The 20,702-nt window shown below is 50.1% G+C and overlaps 1 protein-coding gene across 1 annotated transcript in view; it reads left to right on the top strand.

Moving 5' to 3' along the window:
• The first annotated feature begins 8,216 nt into the window (after positions 1-8,216).
• Positions 8,217-20,702, top strand: part of FAM50A (family with sequence similarity 50 member A) — a 35,287-nt gene continuing 22,801 nt past the window's right edge. The window contains exons 1-5 of the mRNA XM_063433179.1: positions 8,217-8,417; positions 15,419-15,503; positions 15,858-15,957; positions 16,982-17,124; positions 17,672-17,748. Coding sequence (XP_063289249.1) covers positions 8,307-8,417; positions 15,419-15,503; positions 15,858-15,957; positions 16,982-17,124; positions 17,672-17,748 — 516 coding nt within the window. The 5' untranslated portion in view covers positions 8,217-8,306. The remainder of the gene's footprint in view (positions 8,418-15,418; positions 15,504-15,857; positions 15,958-16,981; positions 17,125-17,671; positions 17,749-20,702) is intronic.

Below are 20,702 nucleotides of genomic sequence, written 5' to 3'. Positions count from 1 at the left end.
CCTGAGGCAGTGGCCTTAACCAATGTGCACGCGGAAACGGTAGCTGATGCCCTGATGCGAATATTCTCCCGCGTGGGATTTCCCCGGGAGATTATTTCGGATAGGGGCACGCAGTTCACCGCCGAAGTGACGCACCAGCTCTGGAAGATATGTGGGGTACAACAGATCTTGAACTCCGCATATCACCCCCAGTCCAATGGGCTCTGTGAACGATTTAACGGAACCCTCAAACAGATGATCCGTACGTTCATGGATACCCAAAAAGACTGGGAAAGGTTCCTTCCCCACTTATTGTTTGCGTATAGAGAAGTACCCCAAGAGTCCACAGGGTTCTCCCCTTTTGAACTACTATTCGGGAGGAGGGTGAGAGGCCCCCTTGATTTAATCCGGGAACATTGGGAAGGAGAAGGGACTATTAATGGGACACCTATCGTACCCTATGTACTGGAGTTTAGGGAACGCTTGGAGGCTCTGACCCAGACTGTACGCAACAACCTCCAGGCGGCTCAACAACGACAGAGCAGATGGTACGATAGGGGAGCCAGGGACCGCAGCTTTCAAGTCGGACAAAAAGTATTAATTCTACGACCCGTCCACAAAGACAAGCTGCAGGCTTCCTGGCAGGGCCCATACAAGGTGGTGGAACAAATATGTGATACCACCTATGTGATCGGTCCAGCCACTGGTGTAGGGGCCAAACGCATGCTCCATGTGAACATGCTCAAGCCCTACCAGGAGCGTACAGAAGAGGTAACCGCAATCTGCGCATCCGCTGCAGAGGACTTTGATAATCTACCTCTCCCAGATCTCCTAGACCAAGAGGGCCTGAACGGAGACCTGGGAGAAGTACAGTTAGGGGAGCGGTTAAGTTTACAGGAGCGTACCCAAGTCCACAGCCTAATTAGGGAGAAAGGGGCCACCGTCTCCAACTTACCCGGGTACACCCCATTGGCCACCCACAAGGTAGAAACCTTAGAACAGACCCCACTTCGTCAACCTCCTTACCGCATCCCAGAATCCGTAAAAGAAAGCATGCGTAAGGAGATTAATGAGATGCTACAGTTAGGGGTGATAGAACACTCTAATAGCCCTTGGGCCTCCCCAGTAGTGCTAGTACCGAAACGAGACGGGACGACCCGTTTCTGCGTAGACTACCGGAGGCTCAACGACAAAACGACCTCCGACGCTTACCCTATGCCCCGGATAGATGAGCTCCTAGATAAAATGGCCAGGGGCCAGTACCTCACCACCATAGATTTGTGCAAGGGGTACTGGCAAATTCCACTAGCCGAGGACGCCATCCCCAAGTCAGCGTTTGTCACCCCATTTGGCCTGTACCAGTTTAAGGTCATGCCCTTCGGGATGAAAAACGCCCCGGCTACCTTTCAGAGGATGGTGGATCGGCTACTGGATGGTTTCCAGGAGTATGCTTGCGCCTACTTAGATGATATAGCCATTTTTAGCTGCTCCTGGGCCGAACACTTGACCCACATAGGAGCCGTACTAGACCGGATTAGGGAGGCGGGATTGACCCTCAAACCCAGTAAATGCCACATAGGGATGGCAGAGGTGCACTACCTAGGACACCGGGTAGGCAGCGGTCAACAAAAGCCAGAACCCGCCAAGGTAGAGGCCGTAGCCAAATGGCCAACCCCCCGTACCAAAACCCAGGTCCTGGCGTTCTTGGGTACCGCAGGGTACTATCGGAAGTTTGTGCCTGATTACAGCACCCTGGCCAAACCCCTCACCGATTTAACCCGCAAAAACCTTCCTAAGTTAGTAGTATGGGCCCCAGAGTGTGAACGGGCATTCCAGCAACTAAAAACTGCTCTTGTTAACGCACCTGTACTTGCTGCTCCTGATCCAACTAAATGTTTTCTCGTCCATACAGACGCTTCTATGTTTGGATTGGGAGCAGTACTGAGCCAAATCGGAGCAGATGGCAGCGAGCATCCAGTGGCTTACTTAAGCAGAAAACTTTTACCCCGGGAAGTAAGCTACGCCGCCATCGAAAAGGAATGCCTGGCTGTGGTGTGGGCCCTCAAGAAGCTGCAGCCCTATTTGTACGGACAACCATTCTCGCTACTCACAGATCACAACCCGTTGGTGTGGTTGAACCGGGTGTCAGGAGACAATGCCAGGCTGCTGCGCTGGAGTTTGGCGCTGCAGCCTTTTGACTTTACCATCCACTACCGCCCTGGGAAGCAAAATGGCAACGCCGACGGGTTATCCAGACAAACTGAACTTGAAAAGTGATCTGTGAGTACTCCTCCGGACATCCCCAAGCCGATCCGTTGGGATCAGACTGTGTATGCCGGCTTGGTTCTGGGGGAGCATTGTGGCAAACCTAGCCACTTACAGAATGTCCTTGTATATATCTTGCTATTACTGCATTGCTATTCCTATCTGTGGCCAAACCAGCCACTTAAAGTGTAACCTCCCCTGAATGTAATGTGATGGAAAGTGTATCCCTGTGTACTGCTTGGTATCTCCTAAGGCAGGAGATGGCTATCTGTAACCCATCCCCCTCCGGCCTGGGAAGTGTATTGTGTGGAATGCAGACCCCCCTGCGGAGGTCTGTGCTTAAGTAAGCTGTAATCAATAAAAGAGAGTGTCTCAGCCTGGTGAGTTGCCAGTGTTTAAACCTCCAAGCTAGGTGTTGTCTAGTTCTTGGGAGAAAAGGATTGTAACTACGCTACCTGCATTTTACCTACATTTTACCTGCTTCATCCTGTCTACCAGCGGAGATACCGTGGATAATACTACTACTCCGCTACACTCAGTGTCAGTCAGTATCTCAGTGTCAGTCAGTCAGTATCTCAGTGTCAGTCAGTCAGTGTCAGTCAGTCAGTCAGTGTCAGTCAGTCAGTATCTCAGTGTCAGTCAGTCAGTATCTCAGTGTCAGTCAGTCAGTCTCTCAGTGTCAGTCAGTCAGTCTCTCAGTGTCAGTCAGTCAGTCTCTCAGTGTCAGTCAGTCAGTCTCTCAGTGTCAGTCAGTCAGTCTCTCAGTGTCAGTCAGTCTCTCAGTGTCAGTCAGTCTCTCAGTGTCAGTCAGTCTCTCAGTGTCAGTCAGTCAGTCTCTCAGTGTCAGTCAGTCAGTATCTCAGTGTCAGTCAGTCAGTATCTCAGTGTCAGTCAGTCAGTCTCTCAGTGTCAGTCAGTCAGTCTCTCAGTGTCAGTCAGTCAGTATCTCAGTGTCAGTCAGTCTCTCAGTGTCAGTCAGTCAGTATCTCAGTGTCAGTCAGTCAGTATCTCAGTGTCAGTCAGTCAGTATCTCAGTGTCAGTCAGTCAGTCTCTCAGTGTCAGTCAGTCAGTCTCTCAGTGTCAGTCAGTCAGTCTCTCAGTGTCAGTCAGTCAGTATCTCAGTGTCAGTCAGTCAGTATCTCAGTGTCAGTCAGTCAGTCTCTCAGTGTCAGTCAGTCAGTATCTCAGTGTCAGTCAGTCAGTATCTCAGTGTCAGTCAGTCAGTATCTCAGTGTCAGTCAGTCAGTATCTCAGTGTCAGTCAGTCAGTATCTCGGTGTCAGTCAGTCAGTCAGTATCTCAGTGTCAGTCAGTATCTCAGTGTCAGTCAGTCAGTATCTCAGTGTCAGTCAGTCTCTCAGTGTCAGTCAGTCAGTCTCTCAGTGTCAGTCAGTCAGTATCTCAGTGTCAGTCAGTATCTCAGTGTCAGTCAGTCAGTATCTCAGTGTCAGTCAGTCAGTATCTCGGTGTCAGTCAGTCAGTATCTCGGTGTCAGTCAGTCAGTCAGTATCTCAGTGTCAGTCAGTCAGTCTCTCAGTGTCAGTCAGTCAGTATCTCGGTGTCAGTCAGTCAGTCAGTATCTCAGTGTCAGTCAGTATCTCAGTGTCAGTCAGTGTCAGTCAGTCTCTCAGTGTCAGTCAGTCAGTCTCTCAGTGTCAGTCAGTCAGTATCTCAGTGTCAGTCAGTCAGTATCTCAGTGTCAGTCAGTCTCTCAGTGTCAGTCAGTCAGTCTCTCAGTGTCAGTCAGTCAGTATCTCAGTGTCAGTCAGTCTCTCAGTGTCAGTCAGTCAGTCTCTCAGTGTCAGTCAGTCTCTCAGTGTTAGTCAGTCAGTCTCTCAGTGTCAGTCAGTCAGTATCTCAGTGTCAGTCAGTCAGTCTCTCAGTGTCAGTCAGTCAGTATCTCGGTGTCAGTCAGTCAGTCAGTATCTCAGTGTCAGTCAGTATCTCAGTGTCAGTCAGTATCTCAGTGTCAGTCAGTCAGTCAGTGTCAGTCAGTCTCTCAGTGTCAGTCAGTCAGTCTCTCAGTGTCAGTCAGTCAGTATCTCAGTGTCAGTCAGTCTCTCAGTGTCAGTCAGTCAGTATCTCGGTGTCAGTCAGTCAGTCAGTATCTCAGTGTCAGTCAGTCAGTCAGTATCTCAGTGTCAGTCAGTCAGTCTCTCAGTGTCAGTCAGTCAGTCTCTCAGTGTCAGTCAGTCTCTCAGTGTCAGTCAGTCTCTCAGTGTCAGTCAGTCTCTCAGTGTCAGTCAGTCTCTCAGTGTCAGTCAGTCTCTCAGTGTCAGTCAGTCTCTCAGTGTCAGTCAGTCTCTCAGTGTCAGTCAGTCTCTCAGTGTCAGTCAGTCAGTATCTCAGTGTCAGTCAGTCAGTCTCTCAGTGTCAGTCAGTCTCTCAGTGTCAGTCAGTCAGTCTCTCAGTGTCAGTCAGTCAGTATCTCAGTGTCAGTCAGTCAGTCTCTCAGTGTCAGTCAGTCAGTATCTCGGTGTCAGTCAGTCAGTATCTCAGTGTCAGTCAGTCAGTCAGTCAGTCTCTCAGTGTCAGTCAGTCAGTCTCTCAGTGTCAGTCAGTCAGTATTTCAGTGTCAGTCAGTCTTTCAGTGTCAGTCAGTCAGTCTCTCAGTGTCAGTCAGTCAGTCTCTCAGTGTCAGTCAGTATCTCAGTGTCAGTCAGTCAGTCTCTCAGTGTCAGTCAGTCAGTCAGTATCTCAGTGTCAGTCAGTCAGTCTCTCAGTGTCAGTCAGTCTCTCAGTGTCAGTCAGTCTCTCAGTGTCAGTCAGTCTCTCAGTGTCAGTCAGTCTCTCAGTGTCAGTCAGTCAGTCTCTCAGTGTCAGTCAGTCTCTCAGTGTCAGTCAGTCAGTCTCTCAGTGTCAGTCAGTCAGTATCTCAGTGTCAGTCAGTCAGTATCTCAGTGTCAGTCAGTCTCTCAGTGTCAGTCAGTCAGTATCTCAGTGTCAGTCAGTCAGTATCTCAGTGTCAGTCAGTCAGTATCTCGGTGTCAGTCAGTCAGTCAGTATCTCAGTGTCAGTCAGTATCTCAGTGTCAGTCAGTCAGTATCTCAGTGTCAGTCAGTCTCTCAGTGTCAGTCAGTCAGTCTCTCAGTGTCAGTCAGTCAGTATCTCAGTGTCAGTCAGTATCTCAGTGTCAGTCAGTCAGTATCTCAGTGTCAGTCAGTCAGTATCTCGGTGTCAGTCAGTCAGTATCTCGGTGTCAGTCAGTCAGTCAGTATCTCAGTGTCAGTCAGTCAGTCTCTCAGTGTCAGTCAGTCAGTATCTCGGTGTCAGTCAGTCAGTCAGTATCTCAGTGTCAGTCAGTCAGTCAGTATCTCAGTGTCAGTCAGTATCTCAGTGTCAGTCAGTGTCAGTCAGTCTCTCAGTGTCAGTCAGTCAGTCTCTCAGTGTCAGTCAGTCAGTCTCTCAGTGTCAGTCAGTCAGTCTCTCAGTGTCAGTCAGTCAGTATCTCAGTGTCAGTCAGTCTCTCAGTGTCAGTCAGTCAGTCTCTCAGTGTCAGTCAGTCAGTATCTCAGTGTCAGTCAGTCTCTCAGTGTCAGTCAGTCAGTCTCTCAGTGTCAGTCAGTCTCTCAGTGTTAGTCAGTCAGTCTCTCAGTGTCAGTCAGTCAGTATCTCAGTGTCAGTCAGTCAGTCTCTCAGTGTCAGTCAGTCAGTCAGTATCTCGGTGTCAGTCAGTCAGTCAGTATCTCAGTGTCAGTCAGTATCTCAGTGTCAGTCAGTATCTCAGTGTCAGTCAGTCAGTGTCAGTCAGTCTCTCAGTGTCAGTCAGTCAGTCTCTCAGTGTCAGTCAGTCAGTATCTCAGTGTCAGTCAGTCTCTCAGTGTCAGTCAGTCAGTATCTCGGTGTCAGTCAGTATCTCAGTGTCAGTCAGTCAGTCTCTCAGTGTCAGTCAGTCTCTCAGTGTCAGTCAGTCTCTCAGTGTCAGTCAGTCTCTCAGTGTCAGTCAGTCTCTCAGTGTCAGTCAGTCTCTCAGTGTCAGTCAGTCAGTCTCTCAGTGTCAGTCAGTCTCTCAGTGTCAGTCAGTCTCTCAGTGTCAGTCAGTCAGTCTCTCAGTGTCAGTCAGTCTCTCAGTGTCAGTCAGTCAGTCTCTCAGTGTCAGTCAGTCAGTATCTCAGTGTCAGTCAGTCAGTCTCTCAGTGTCAGTCAGTCAGTATCTCGGTGTCAGTCAGTCAGTATCTCAGTGTCAGTCAGTCAGTCAGTCAGTCTCTCAGTGTCAGTCAGTCAGTCTCTCAGTGTCAGTCAGTCAGTATCTCAGTGTCAGTCAGTCTTTCAGTGTCAGTCAGTCAGTCTCTCAGTGTCAGTCAGTCAGTCTCTCAGTGTCAGTCAGTATCTCAGTGTCAGTCAGTCAGTCTCTCAGTGTCAGTCAGTCAGTCAGTATCTCAGTGTCAGTCAGTCAGTCTCTCAGTGTCAGTCAGTCTCTCAGTGTCAGTCAGTCTCTCAGTGTCAGTCAGTCTCTCAGTGTCAGTCAGTCTCTCAGTGTCAGTCAGTCTCTCAGTGTCAGTCAGTCAGTATCTCAGTGTCAGTCAGTCAGTCTCTCAGTGTCAGTCAGTCTCTCAGTGTCAGTCAGTCAGTCTCTCAGTGTCAGTCAGTCAGTATCTCAGTGTCAGTCAGTCAGTCTCTCAGTGTCAGTCAGTCAGTATCTCGGTGTCAGTCAGTCAGTCTCTCAGTGTCAGTCAGTCTCTCAGTGTCAGTCAGTCAGTCAGTCAGTCTCTCAGTGTCAGTCAGTCAGTATCTCAGTGTCAGTCAGTCAGTCTCTCAGTGTCAGTCAGTCAGTATCTCGGTGTCAGTCAGTCAGTATCTCAGTGTCAGTCAGTCAGTCAGTCAGTCTCTCAGTGTCAGTCAGTCAGTCTCTCAGTGTCAGTCAGTCAGTATCTCAGTGTCAGTCAGTCTTTCAGTGTCAGTCAGTCAGTCTCTCAGTGTCAGTCAGTCAGTCTCTCAGTGTCAGTCAGTATCTCAGTGTCAGTCAGTCAGTCTCTCAGTGTCAGTCAGTCAGTCAGTATCTCAGTGTCAGTCAGTCAGTCTCTCAGTGTCAGTCAGTCTCTCAGTGTCAGTCAGTCTCTCAGTGTCAGTCAGTCTCTCAGTGTCAGTCAGTCAGTCTCTCAGTGTCAGTCAGTCAGTCTCTCAGTGTCAGTCAGTCAGTCTCTCAGTGTCAGTCAGTCAGTATCTCAGTGTCAGTCTGTCTGTCAGTCTGTTTCTCTGTAATTTTATTTCTCTATTTGAGGCGGTAAAACCCTCTCAGGTTCGCAGCACTTTAGTCTATTTAATTGTGGCCCCGCCTACTGACAAGCCGCTCTCTGTATGTCTATGTGTGCGCTGACACTCTCAGCCAATCAGCAGCTTCGCACTCACCCAGACTAGGAAGGATTAGCATAGCCTCACTCTCAGCGAGCACCGGGCGATATGATTGGCTATATAGTGTGTGACGTCAGAAGACCACGCCCATCTCCCAGCGAGCACCGGGCGATATGATTGGCTGTATAGTGTGTGACGTAAGAAGACCACGCCCATCTCCCAGCGAGCACCGGGCGATATGATTGGCTGTATAGTGTGTGACGTACAGAGACCACGCCCATCTCCCCAGCGAGCACCGGGCGATATGATTGGCTGTATAGTGTGTGATGTAAGAAGACCACGCCCATCTCCCAGCGAGCACCGGGCGATATGATTGGCTGTATAGTGTGTGACGTAATAAGACCACGCCCATCTCCCAGCGAGCACCGGGCGATATGATTGGCTGTATAGTGTGTGACGTACAGAGACCACGCCCATCTCCCCAGCGAGCACCGGGCGATATGATTGGCTGTATAGTGTGTGATGTAAGAAGACCACGCCCATCTCCCAGCGAGCACCGGGCGATATGATTGGCTGTATAGTGTGTGATGTAAGAAGACCACGCCCATCTCCCAGCGAGCACCGGGCGATATGATTGGCTGTATAGTGTGTGAGGAGGGAGACCCCGCCCATCTCCCGTCGTGCACCGGGCGGTCGCACAGTGAGTGACGCGGTTGGCAGTGGTCGCAGAGGGTTAGCAGTAGGTTCGAGGAAGGCCGGAGTCCGCAGACATGGCGCAGTACAAGGGAGCAGCCAGCGAGGCCGGCCGGGCCATGCAGCTCATGAAGAAACGCGAGAAACAGCGGGAACAGCTCGAGCAGCTAAAGCAGAAAATCGCCGAGGTAACAGCCTGACCGAGTGGCCACGCCCCCTGATCACAGGCCACGCCCCCTGGTGACAGTCCACACCCCTGCACAGTGACCACACCCCCTGGGGACAGTCCACACCCCCTGCATAATGGCCACACCCCTATCGCAACCACACCCTTTACTAACTACGCCCTTATCTGTGACCACACCCTCTACACAGTAACTGCACCCCACCGCCTCCCCCACAGTAACCGCCTCCCCCACAGTAACCGCCTCCCCCACCGTAACCGCCTCCCCCACCGTAACCGCCTCCCCCACCGTAACCGCCTCCCCCACCGTAACCGCCTCCCCCACCGTAACCGCCTCCCCCACCATATCCCCTTCCCCCACAGTAACCGCCTCCCCCACAGTAACCGCCTCCCCCACAGTAACCGCCTCCCCCACAGTAACCGCCTCCCCATCGTAACCGCCTCCCCATCGTAACCGCCTCCCCCATCGTAACCGCCTCCCCCATCGTAACCGCCTCCCCCATCGTAACCGCCTCCCCCATCGTAACCGCCTCCCCCACCGTAACCGCCTCCCCCACCGTATCCCCCTCCCCCACAGTAACCGCCTCCCCCACAGTAACCGCCTCCCCCACAGTATCTGCCTCCCCCACAGTATCCGCCTCCCCCCCCACAGTAACCGCCTCCCCCCCCACAGTAACCGCCTCCTCCCCCACAGTAACCGCCTCCTCCCCCACAGTAACCGCCTCCCCCCCACAGTAACCGCCTCTCCCCCACAGTAACCGCCTCCTCCCCCACAGTAACCGCCTCCTCCCCCACAGTAACCGCCTCCTCCCCCACAGTAACCGCCTCCTCCCCCACAGTAACCGCCTCCTCCCCCACAGTAACCGCCTCCTCCCCCACAGTAACCGCCTCCTCCCCCACATTTACCGCCTCCTCCCCCACATTTACCGCCTCCTCCCCCACATTTACCGCCTCCTCCCCCACAGTAACCGCCTCCTCCCCCACAGTAACCGCCTCCCCCCCCACAGTAACCGCCTCCCCCCCCACAGTAACCGCCTCCTCCCCCACAGTAACCTCCTCCCCCACAGTAACCGCCTCCCCCCCCACAGTAACCGCCTCCTCCCCCACAGTAACCGCCTCCTCCCCCACAGTAACCGCCTCCTCCCCCACAGTAACCGCCTCCTCCCCCACAGTAACCGCCTCCTCCCCCACAGTAACCGCCTCCCCCTGCACAGTAACCGCCTCCTCCCCCACAGTAACCTCCTCCTCCCCCACAGTAAGCGCCTCCCAGGGCCGGACTGGGAATTAAAAGCAGCCCTGGAAAAAAAATATTTACCAGCCCCATAATGCGTTGCGCCAGCATAGTGTGCAGATACAGAGTTAGAAAAGATAACTTAAAATTAAAAATTATTACTCCAACGTGGAAAAAAAGCACATATAAGCTTAAAAAAAAAACAAGAGTGCAGATTTATTTTAAGCAGACGTGCCTTTGCATGTAATCAATGTTTCAGTCCAACTACCATGACATATTAAGGGAAGCTTGGTAATGGGACTGAAATGGTGAATGTATGTAGGGCACAACTGTGAAAATTTGACGTTCTCTTGTTTATTTTGAAGTCCTGTGGGTGCGCTCTTCACTTTAAATATGTTATTGTGCTGGAGTATGCACCTAGCAACAAGACTAGGTCAATATCTGCTCATTACATATGGTACATATTAATGACATTTCTCTGTGTATTATGCATATGTAAATGTACATTAATATATGTGTAAATATTAAAGGCATAATTATTTATATATATATATATATATATATATATCTCTCTTGTGTCTTTCTCTCTCTCTCTCTCGTGTCTCTCTCTCTCTCTCTCGTGTCTCTCTCTCTCTCTCGTGTCTCTTTCTCTCTCTCTCTCGTGTCTCTTTCTCTCTCTCTCTCGTGTCTCTCTCTCGTGTCTCTCTCTCTCTTGTGTCGCTTTCTCTCTCTCTCTTGTGTCGCTTTCTCTCTCTCTTGTGTCGCTTTCTCTCTCTCTCTTGTGTCGCTTTCTCTCTCTCTTGTGTCTCTCTCTCTCTCTCTTGTGTCTCTCTCTTTCTTTCTCTTGTCTCTTTCTCTTGTGTCTCTTTCTCTCTCTCTCTCTTGTGTCTCTCTCTTTCTTTCTCTTGTGTCTCTCTCTCTCTCTTGTGTCTCTTTCTCTTGTGTCTCTTTCTCTTGTGTCTCTTTCTCTTGTGTCTCTTTCTCTCGTGTCTCTTTCTCTCGTGTCTCTTTCTCTCGTGTCTCTTTCTCTCGTGTCTCTTTCTCTCGTGTCTCTTTCTCTCTTGTGTCTCTCTTTCTTTCTCTTGTGTCTCTCTCTTTCTTTCTCTTGTGTCTCTCTCTTTCTTTCTCTTGTGTCTCTCTCTTTCTTTCTCTTGTGTCTCTCTCTTTCTTTCTCTTGTCTCTCTCTTTCTTTCTCTTGTGTCTCTCTCTTGTGTCTCTCTCTTTCTTTCTCTTGTGTCTCTCTCTTTCTTTCTCTTGTGTCTCTCTCTTTCTTTCTCTTGTGTCTCTCTCTTGTGTCTCTTTCTCTCTCTCTTGTCTCTTTTTCTCTCGCTTGTCTCTCTCTCTCGTGTCTCTTTCTCTCTCTTTCTGTGTCTCTTTCTCTCTCTCTTTCTGTGTCTCTTTCTCTTTCTGTGTCTCTTTCTCTTTCTGTGTCTCTTTCTCTCTCTCTTTCTGTGTCTTTCTCTCTCTCTTTCTGTGTCTCTTTCTCTCTCTCTTTCTGTGTCTCCTTCTGTGTCTCTTTCTCTCTCTCTCTTTCTGAGTCTCTTTCTCTCTCTCTTTCTGTGTCTCTTTCTCTCTCTCTTTCTGTGTCTCTTTCTCTCTCTCTTTCTGTGTCTCTTTCTCTCTCTCTTTCTGTGTCTCTTTCTCTCTCTCTTTCTGTGTGTCTCTCTCTCTCTCTTTCTGTGTGTCTCTCTCTCTCTCTTTCTGTGTGTCTCTCTCTCTCTCTTTCTGTGTCTCTCTCTCTCTCTTTCTGTGTCTCTCTCTCTCTCTTTCTGTGTCTCTCTCTCTCTTTCTGTGTCTCTCTCTCTCTTTCTGTGTCTCTCTCTCTCTCTTTCTGTGTCTCTCTCTCTCTTTCTGTGTCTCTCTCTCTCTTTCTGTGTCTCTCTCTCTCTCTTTCTGTGTCTCTCTCTCTCTTTCTGTGTCTCTCTCTTTCTGTGTCTCTTTCTCTCTCTTTCTGTGTCTCTTTCTCTCTCTTTCTGTGTCTCTTTCTCTCTCTTTCTGTGTCTCTTTCTCTCTCTTTCTGTGTCTCTTTCTCTCTCTTGGGTCTCTTTCTCTCTCTCTTGGGTCTCTTTCTCTCTCTCTCTTGGGTCTCTTTTTCTCTCTCTCTTGGGTCTCTTTCTCTCTCTCTTGGGTCTCTTTCTCTCTCTCTTGGGTCTCTTTCTCTCTCTCTTGGGTCTCTTTCTCTCTCTCTTGGGTCTCTTTCTCTCTCTCTTGGGTCTCCTTCTCTCTCTCTCTTGGGTCTCTTCTCTCTCTCTCTTGGGTCTCTTATTCTCTCTCTTTCTGGGTCTCTTATTCTCTCTCTTTCTGGGTCTCTTATTCTCTCTCTTTCTGGGTCTCTTATTCTCTCTCTCTTTCTGGGTCTCTTTTTCTCTCTCTCTTTCTGGGTCTCTTTTTTTCTCTCTCTCTTTCTGGGTCTCTTTTTTTCTCTCTCTCTTTCTGGGTCTCTTTTTTTCTCTCTCTCTTTCTGGGTCTCTTTTTTTCTCTCTCTCTTTCTGGGTCTCTTTTTCTCTCTCTCTCTTTCTGGGTCTCTTTTTCTCTCTCTCTTTCTGGGTCTCTTTTTCTCTCTCTCTCTTTCTGGGTCTCTTTTTCTCTCTCTCTTTCTGGGTCTCTTTTTCTCTCTCTCTTTCTGGGTCTCTTTTTCTCTCTCTCTTTCTGGGTCTCTTTTTCTCTCTCTCTTTCTGGGTCTCTTTTTCTCTCTCTCTCTCTTTCTGGGTCTCTTTTTCTCTCTCTCTCTTTCTGGGTCTCTTTTTCTCTCTCTCTCTCTTTCTGGGTCTCTTTTTCTCTCTCTCTCTTTCTGGGTCTCTTTTTCTCTCTCTCTCTTTCTGGGTCTCTTTTTCTCTCTCCCTCTCTCTCTTTCTGGTTCTCTTTTTCTCTCTCTCTCTCTCTTTCTGGGTCTCTTTTTCTCTCTCTCTCTTTCTGGGTCTCTTTTTCTCTCTCTCTTTCTGGGTCTCTTTTTCTCTCTCTCTTTCTGGGTCTCTTTTTCTCTCTCTCTCTCTCTTTCTGGGTCTCTTTTTCTCTCTCTCTCTCTTTCTGGGTCTCTTTTTCTCTCTCTCTCTCTTTCTGGGTCTCTTTTTCTCTCTCTCTCTCTGGGTCTCTTTCTCTCTCTCTCTCTCTGGGTCTCTTTTTCTCTCTCTCTCTCTGGGTCTCTTTTTCTCTCTCTCTCTCTGGGTCTCTCTTTCTCTCTCTCTGGGTCTCTCTTTCTCTCTCTTTTTCGCTGTCTCTTTCTCCCCCCCAATTTACCTTAGAGGAGTCAGGGGACCGGCCGTGTTCCACGCTGGAGCTGCCGGGCTGCAGCCTCGCCGGACCGGCGGCACTCCTAATGCTGAGGACTGAAGGAGGAGGGAGCATGTCTCTCTACCATGCTCCCTCGCGGTTCCCACAATTCACAGCAGCTGCTGCTGTGAATTGTGGGAACCGCGAGGGAGCATGGTAGAGAGACATGCTCCCTCCTCCTTCAGTCCTCAGCATTAGGAGTGCTGGCGAGGCTGCAGCCCGGCTGCTCCAGCGTGGAGCACGGCCGGCCCCCTCTAAGTGTGCCACCGGACCGGCCACCCGGTGGCACATACCTGCGCAGCCCCCCAGATGCCGCGGCCCACTGGGAAATTTCCTGGTATCCCGGTGGGCCAGTCCAGCCCTGCCGCCTCCTCCCCCACAGTAACCGCCTCCTCCCCCACAGTAACCGCCTCCTCCCCCACAGTAACCGCCTCCCCCACAGTCCCACAGTAACCGCCTCCTCCCCCACAGTAACCGCCTCCCCCACAGTCCCACAGTAACCGCCTCCTCCACAGTAACCGCCAGTCCCACAGTAACCGCCTCCCCCACAGTCCTACAGTAACAGCCTCCCCCACGGTAACCCCCTTCAGTAACCGCCTCCCCCACAGTCCCACAGTAACTGCCTCCCCCACAGTCCCACAGTAACTGCCTCCCCCACAGTCCCACAGTAACTGCCTCCCCCACAGTCCCACAGTAACTGCCTCCCCCACAGTCCCACAGTAACTGCCTCCTCCACAGTCCCACAGTAACTGCCTCCTCCACAGTCCCACAGTAACTGCCTCCTCCACAGTCCCACAGTAACTGCCTCCTCCACAGTCCCACAGTAACCGCCTCCTCCACAGTAACCGCCAGTCCCACAGTAACCGCCTCCCCCACGGTAACCCCCTTCAGTAACCGCCTCCCCCACAGTCCCACAGTAACCGCCAGTCCCACGGTGACCGCTTCCCCCACGGAGACCGCACCCCCACAGTAACTGCACCCCCACCGCCTCCCCCACAGTAACTGCACCCCCACCGCCTCCCCCACAGTAACTGCACCCCCACCGCCTCCCCCACAGTAACTGCACCCCCACCGCCTCTCACACTGTCTGTGTGTGTGTGTGTGTGTATGACTGTGTGCGTGTGTGTATGACTGTGTGCGTGTGTGTATGACTGCCTGCCTGCCTGTGTGTGTATGGCCGTCTACCTATGTGTTTGTGTGTGTGGCTGCCTGCCTGTGTGTGTGGCTGTCTGCGTCATTACAAATATCACACACAGCCAACACATAGCATACATATCACACACAGTCATCACACCTATCGCATACACAGACAACCCCCATTACATCATACATGAATGGGGGTGGCGCTGCAAAGATTTTTCACATAGGGCGCCTAAGGCCGGCCCTGCTTGTAACCTTTTGCTGCAACATTTCGACAAGTGTGTCTTTTTCAAGCAATCTAATTTGAATCTGAACAATGCCTAATTTTAAACCTTGGTCACATGCCTAATTAAGATATTTTAATATTAGACGTTCACATTAGATTACTTGATAAAGACACACTTGTTAGCTGCAACGTTTCAACAGGTTAAAAACAAAGGGATATCAATTTTTATAGAGAATGCTGGACTTTCTATTGGATTTAGAACCGAAGTCCTTGCTCCCTTTAATGAAAACTATTCAGGTTATATTTTAAGGATCATTATAGGGTCAGGAACACAAACCTGTATTCCTAACCCTATAGTGTTAACGCCACCATCTAGCCCCCCCTGGGCTCCTCATGCCTCCATAATTATAGCAAAATCTTACTGTATTCAATCCTGAAGCTGTAACTCTGCATGCTGTTACTCAGAAAAACAAGCAGTCTGTTGACATCATCAGAAGTGGTAGCCTGATCCAATCACAATACTTCCCCCATAGGATTGGCTGAGTGACAAAGAGGCAGATCAGGGGCAGAGCCAGCATGATTCAAACACAGCCCTGGCCAATCAGCATCTCCTCATAGAGATGAATTGAATCAATGAATCTCTATGAGGAAAGTTCAGTATCTGCATACAGAGGGAGGAGATACTGAATGTTTGGATGCATTTTAGGCAGCCATGGCCCAGGAAGGATCTCTAACAGCCATCTGAGGAGTGGCCAGTGAAGTTATCACTAGGCTGTAATGTAAACACTGCATTTACTCTGAAAATACCGTGTTTACAGCAAAAAGCCCGAAGGGAATGATTCTACTCACCAGAACTAATTCAATAAGCTGTAGTTGTTCTGGTGACTATAGTGTCTCTTTCAGGTTAGTGCTCTTCCCTAATTCACTCTTTTGGGGAGGTGGAAACAGGCTTTGATTTCATGTCTGATGTGGAACAGACAGGTTTGTGACTTCCCTGCCTAATTGGGGCCATGTGGGAGTCCTTGGTGTGTGCTGGGGGAGTGAGTACTGAATTACAGGTTCCAACCTGGGGAAAAGGCTGTGGCTCCCTTCATGTTTGAGTTTATGGCTTGCCTGACATTTTATTGTTATTACGTAGGAGAATGTCGTCAAAGCAAATATCAACAAGAAATTCTCAGCTCATTACGATGCTGTGGAGGCGGAGCTTAAATCCAGCACTGTGGGTAAGCATGGCAATTTCTTTGTCTTTCATAGGTCCAAGAGACCCAGGTTTTCCATCACTGCCCATTCATTTCTCCAAGAAAGGCATTGGACCAGTAGCTAAAATGTGTTCTCCAGATGTTATCAAAGTACAATTCCAAGCCCAGAGAGTCGGCCATCAATGTATCTAGGACTCCTTGGTGGGTTCCATCAAACTTTTACTTTTTTCCACACGAATTTGTACCTATATTCAAATGCTCTGTTCAGACCCATCATTAACCCGGGGCTGTGTTGGTCATTTCCTGCAAATCTATGCGCATCTAAATGAGGAACATGGCCAGTATGATGAACATGGGGACCTTTTTAATGTGTTCTAGGTCTGGTGACTCTTAATGACATGAAGGCCAAACAGGAGGCCCTAGTGAAAGAGCGAGAGAAGCAGCTTGCCAAGAAGGAGCAGTTTAAAGATCTCCAGCTGTAAGTGGGGTTGGCAAACTCAAGCTGCAAGTGTGGGTAACGGAGCAGGCAGGCCCGAGCAGTATGTGTCAGGAGCAGGGTGGGTAGGCTTGCCCTGTATGTGTGGGGGGGGGGAGACAGGCTCGAGCTGTAAGTGTGGGGAACAGGCAGGCAGACTCGTCCTGTATGTGTTGGGGCGGGCAGGCTCGAGCTGTAAGTGTGGGAGTGGGTAGGCTTGAGCTGTACGTCTCGGGAACGGACTGGCAGACTCGGCCTGTATGTGTTGGGAGCAGGGCGAGTAGGCTTGCATTGTACGTGTTGGGAGCGGAGCGGGGTGGGTAGGCTTGAGCTGTACGTGTCGGGAGCGGGGTGGGTAGGCTTGAGCTGTACGTTTCGGGAGCGGGGTGGGTAGGCTTGAGCTGTACGTGTCGGGAGCGGGGTGGGTAGGCTTGAGCTGTACGTGTCGGGAGCGGTGTGGGTAGGCTTGAGCTGTACGTGTCGGGAGCGGGGTGGGTAGGCTTGAGCTGTACGTGTCGGGAGCGGGGTGGGTAGGCTTGAGCTGTACGTGTCGGGAGCGGGGTGGGTAGGCTTGAGCTGTACGTGTCGGGAGCGGGGTGGGTAGGCTTGAGCTGTACGTGTCGGGAGCGGGGTGGGTAGGCTTGAGCTGTACGTGTCGGGAGCGGGGTGGGTAGGCTTGAGCTGTACGTGTCGGGAGCGGGGTGGGTAGGCTTGAGCTGTACGTGTCGGGAGCGGGGTGGGTAGGCTTGAGCTGTACGTGTCGGGAGCGGGGTGGGTAGGCTTGAGCTGTACGTGTCGAGGGCAGGCAGGCTCGCTCGAGCTGTAAGCTTGGGGGGGGGGGAGCGAGCAGGCTCAAACTATAAGTGGGGGGAGCAGGATGGGTATTTGAAGCCCTTGGCATGTATGTTTTGATAATCAGATTCCGTGATAATATTGTAGCAAATTGTCCCAGAGGGGGAACTGGCATTCTCTATGCCACAGCTGCAGTAATTATGCTAATTCACATTTATGTTGGCATTCCCAACAGGAAACTGGAAAAACAGAGGGAGAGAGAGCGGAAAAAAGAGCAAAAAAGGAAGATTGCCAGCTTGTCCTTCAACCTAGAGGAGGATGAGGAAGATGAAGATGAAGATTATGAGGAGGAGGATGATGATGAAGTAATAGATAAAGGTAAATGCATTGTACATTATACTTGTACCATAGAAAATACACAGAAAAAGAACCTCTGTTGTTTTGAAAACAAATATGAATGAGTTTTGCCATAAAATATTTTGAAAGTAAATTGCATTCCGTTAGCACACACATAGTCGATGAGGTAATCGATGGAGTTTGTCAGCAGGAAAAATGGTTGCTCTTATAATTTTATAAAAGAGCCAATCTCTAATGAAATCTGCATTGTTAGAAATGAACCAAGTTACCTCCTCGTTTGTCAATCACTCAGCCGCCCAGTCAGTTTCTTTCCTCACTCGCCTTGAGTGCTTGGTCTAAGCAGCTTGGCCTGGGACTGCTTCACTGGGGATAATCTAAGAATGGAACACCCCAGAGATAAAAAAAATATATATATCTTGTTTTCGAGTTGCTTTCATTATCACTCTTTTTGTTTTTCTTTTCATTTTCAAGTGTCAAAAGGGCAGATATTACCATCATTTTTCAGCTCTGTTTTTTTCCAGCTCATCTTTTTTTCTAGAAAACTAACATTTTTATTCTTCATTTGTAGAGCTGCCAAAAAAGAAAAAGAAACTGGGAAAAAATCCTGATGTAGACACAAGCTTCCTGCCAGACAGAGACCGGGAGGTACAATAACCATACTGTCACTATACTTAATGACCCAATACATAATAATATGACCGTAGATTGACAACATTTACCGGTCCTCAGAATGGCCAGGTTATACATTCTTAGAGAAAGAATGGTCAAAGACAAGCCGAGTCAGGTAAGCCAGAAATCAGGGAAGCGAGAAAACCAGCAGCCAAGTAAAGGAGAACGGAAAGTAGAGTAGTCAGGAGAAAGCAGAGATCAAAATACCAAAGTAGACCCAGAAATACAACGCACTCGTGGGAACTGATAAGCGAATACAGAACAGAGCAACAATCCATACCCTGAGTGTTTCTTTTATAACCTATGCCTTTAATTTATAGCCACGCCCCCAAAACGTTTAAATTCAAACGTTTTGGCGGGCCATGACATCGGCGCACACGTGCTGCGTCGTAAAAGGGGTCGGAGCTATAGCGGCCATCGTCAGAACCGCTGGAGACATGAGCAGGACCATGTGAAATAAGGTAATGTGACATGACCCTCCATTCGAGAACCGCCCACCGGGAGGTAGGAACCAGGGCGAGTAGGAAAGCGGGCATGCAACGACCTGAGGAAACGAGGGGCATGTATGTCAGAAGAACTGAACCAAGACCGTTCTTCGGGACCATACCCCTTCCAGTCAGCCAAATACTAAAAGCGATCCCTAGAAACACGTGAATCAAAAATGGCCTTCACTTCGTATTCCTCCTGACCCTCAACATGGACAGGAGGAGGAATGTCAATGAGCTTAGTGTATCGATTACATGTTAGAGGTTTCAATAAAGATACATGGAAAGAATTAGGAATCTGCAAAGTGGGAGGTGCCAAGCCACAGGATTCATACCTTGTATAACCTTGTATGGACCAATATATCTGGGGGCAGGTTTCATCGATTGTACTTTGTGCTCAGCCAGACTTTATCACGCAATTGATATACAGGAGCAACTTGCAGGTGTTTATCAGCATGTTTTTTGTGTAAACCAGAAGTCTGTGAAATTATATGATGTGCTTGTTCCCATGTCCTCTTCAGGTTTGCCACATGTTCCTCCACCAGTGGCAGTTCCTGTGAAGGAAATGTGGATCGAAGAATGAGTGCATTAAAACCAAAATTAATAAAGAACGGACTGTAACGAGTAGCCTCACAGACATCATTTATTATGCGCAAATTCAGCCCAGGGAACAATGACAACCCAATTGTCCTAAAGATCAGAGACAAAACATCTTAAATATTGTTCCAACTTTTGATTGGTACGTGGTTAATGGCATTTACTGTCCTGATAGGAAAAGTTGTGCCGAGCAGCAATAATGCACATGGAAACCTGGTAATTACTTTTGGGGGTCAAAGCCGGTCATGGCCAATCAAATCCACAGGAGGGGAATTTAGGCCCAGTTCTCCTCTTGCTCAGTGCCCTGTCGTGGTTTCATGCCTATGGTTATCCGAGAGTGCGTTCCTGATCTTGATTTTCTGGTATTTGACATCCCTGAAATCTGGTATCCTTGACTTTTGGCTCTCCGTCATCTTTGTGTCTGATTCTGTGTCCCTGACCTCGGCAAGTATTTTGACTATTCTTGGAGATGTTAAGTCCGGCCATTCTAAGGTCCAGTTATACGTTATCCTTAGTCCTAGGTGTGAAACCGTACTGCGTGCTGGATCAACTTGTAATCCTGAAATTCTTTGGGTATACCATTTAACCGAAACACCTCTTTGGCAAAGATCGTGGCCAATTCAGGTGAAGGTAATTTTCTTAAGGGAACAAAATGAGCCATTTTGGAAAACCTGTCAACGATCGTTAAGCTGACAGTATGTTTCTCTGATACAGGCAAGTCCACTATAGAACCGATAGCAATGCTTTCTAATGGCTTGTGTAGTATCTCCTAACGGTTGTAACAATTCAAATGTTTTGGCGGGAAGTGACATCATCGACGAGGCATCATTAAAGGGACTCTATAGTCACCATATAAAAGCAAGAAAGACAGGTCCCCCAGCCTTCCTTCTTGCTTTTATATGAACTTTCATTCATTAAAAAAAAAAAAAACGGTGTTTTTATATTAAAAACTTACCTCCGTTCCAGCGCCGAGCTCCCCGCTCGGCCGCGCCCCCTTTTTCGTCAAAATGACGAAATCGCGGGGCCCAATGGGACGGCTTCGCGCTGCACCAATCGCGTTCTTCATAGAGCGGCATTGAATGCCGCCCTATGAAGAACCTGAGCGCTTTACCGCGCATGTGCGCGGAATGCGCGTTCGCGAGCTGAGCTGTCTGACTGACAGCTCAGCTCGCTTTCTAAAATTATCAATGAGGGGGGGGACCTACTGCCCCCCCCCGGCCCCCACCCCTGAGCGGCGGGTGGGGGCCCTAAAATGATCAATGAGGGGGGGACCTACTGTCCCCCCCCGGCCCCCACCCCTGTGCGGCGGGTGGGGGCCCTACAATTATCAATAAGGGGGGGGGACCTACTGTCCCCCCCGGCCCCCACCCCTGTGCGGCGGGTGGGGGCCCTAAAATTATCAATGAGGGGGGGGACTTACTGCCCCCCCCCGGCCCCCACCCCTGAGCGGCGGGTGGGGGCCCTACAATTATCAATAAGGGGGGGACCTACTGTCCCCCCCGGCCCCCACCCCTGTGCGGCGGGTGGGGGCCCTAAAATTATCAATGAGGGGGGGGACTTACTGCCCCCCCCCCGGCCCCCACCCCTGAGCGGCGGGTGGGGGCCCTACAATTATCAATAAGGGGGGGACCTACTGTCCCCCCCGGCCCCCACCCCTGTGCGGCGGGTGGGGGCCCTAAAATTATCAATGAGGGGGGGGACTTACTGCCCCCCCCCCCGGCCCCCACCCCTGAGCGGCGGGTGGGGGCCCTACAATTATCAATAAGGGGGGGACCTACTGTCCCCCCCGGCCCCCACCCCTGTGCGGCGGGTGGGGGCCCTAAAATTATCAATGAGGGGGGGGACTTA

The sequence above is a fragment of the Pelobates fuscus genome, chromosome 9, assembly GCF_036172605.1.
Source record: "Pelobates fuscus isolate aPelFus1 chromosome 9, aPelFus1.pri, whole genome shotgun sequence".
NCBI classification, from domain to species: domain Eukaryota; kingdom Metazoa; phylum Chordata; class Amphibia; order Anura; family Pelobatidae; genus Pelobates; species Pelobates fuscus.
Note: the sequence above shows the minus strand (reverse complement) of the source record. Positions and strands in the feature narration are given on the sequence as shown.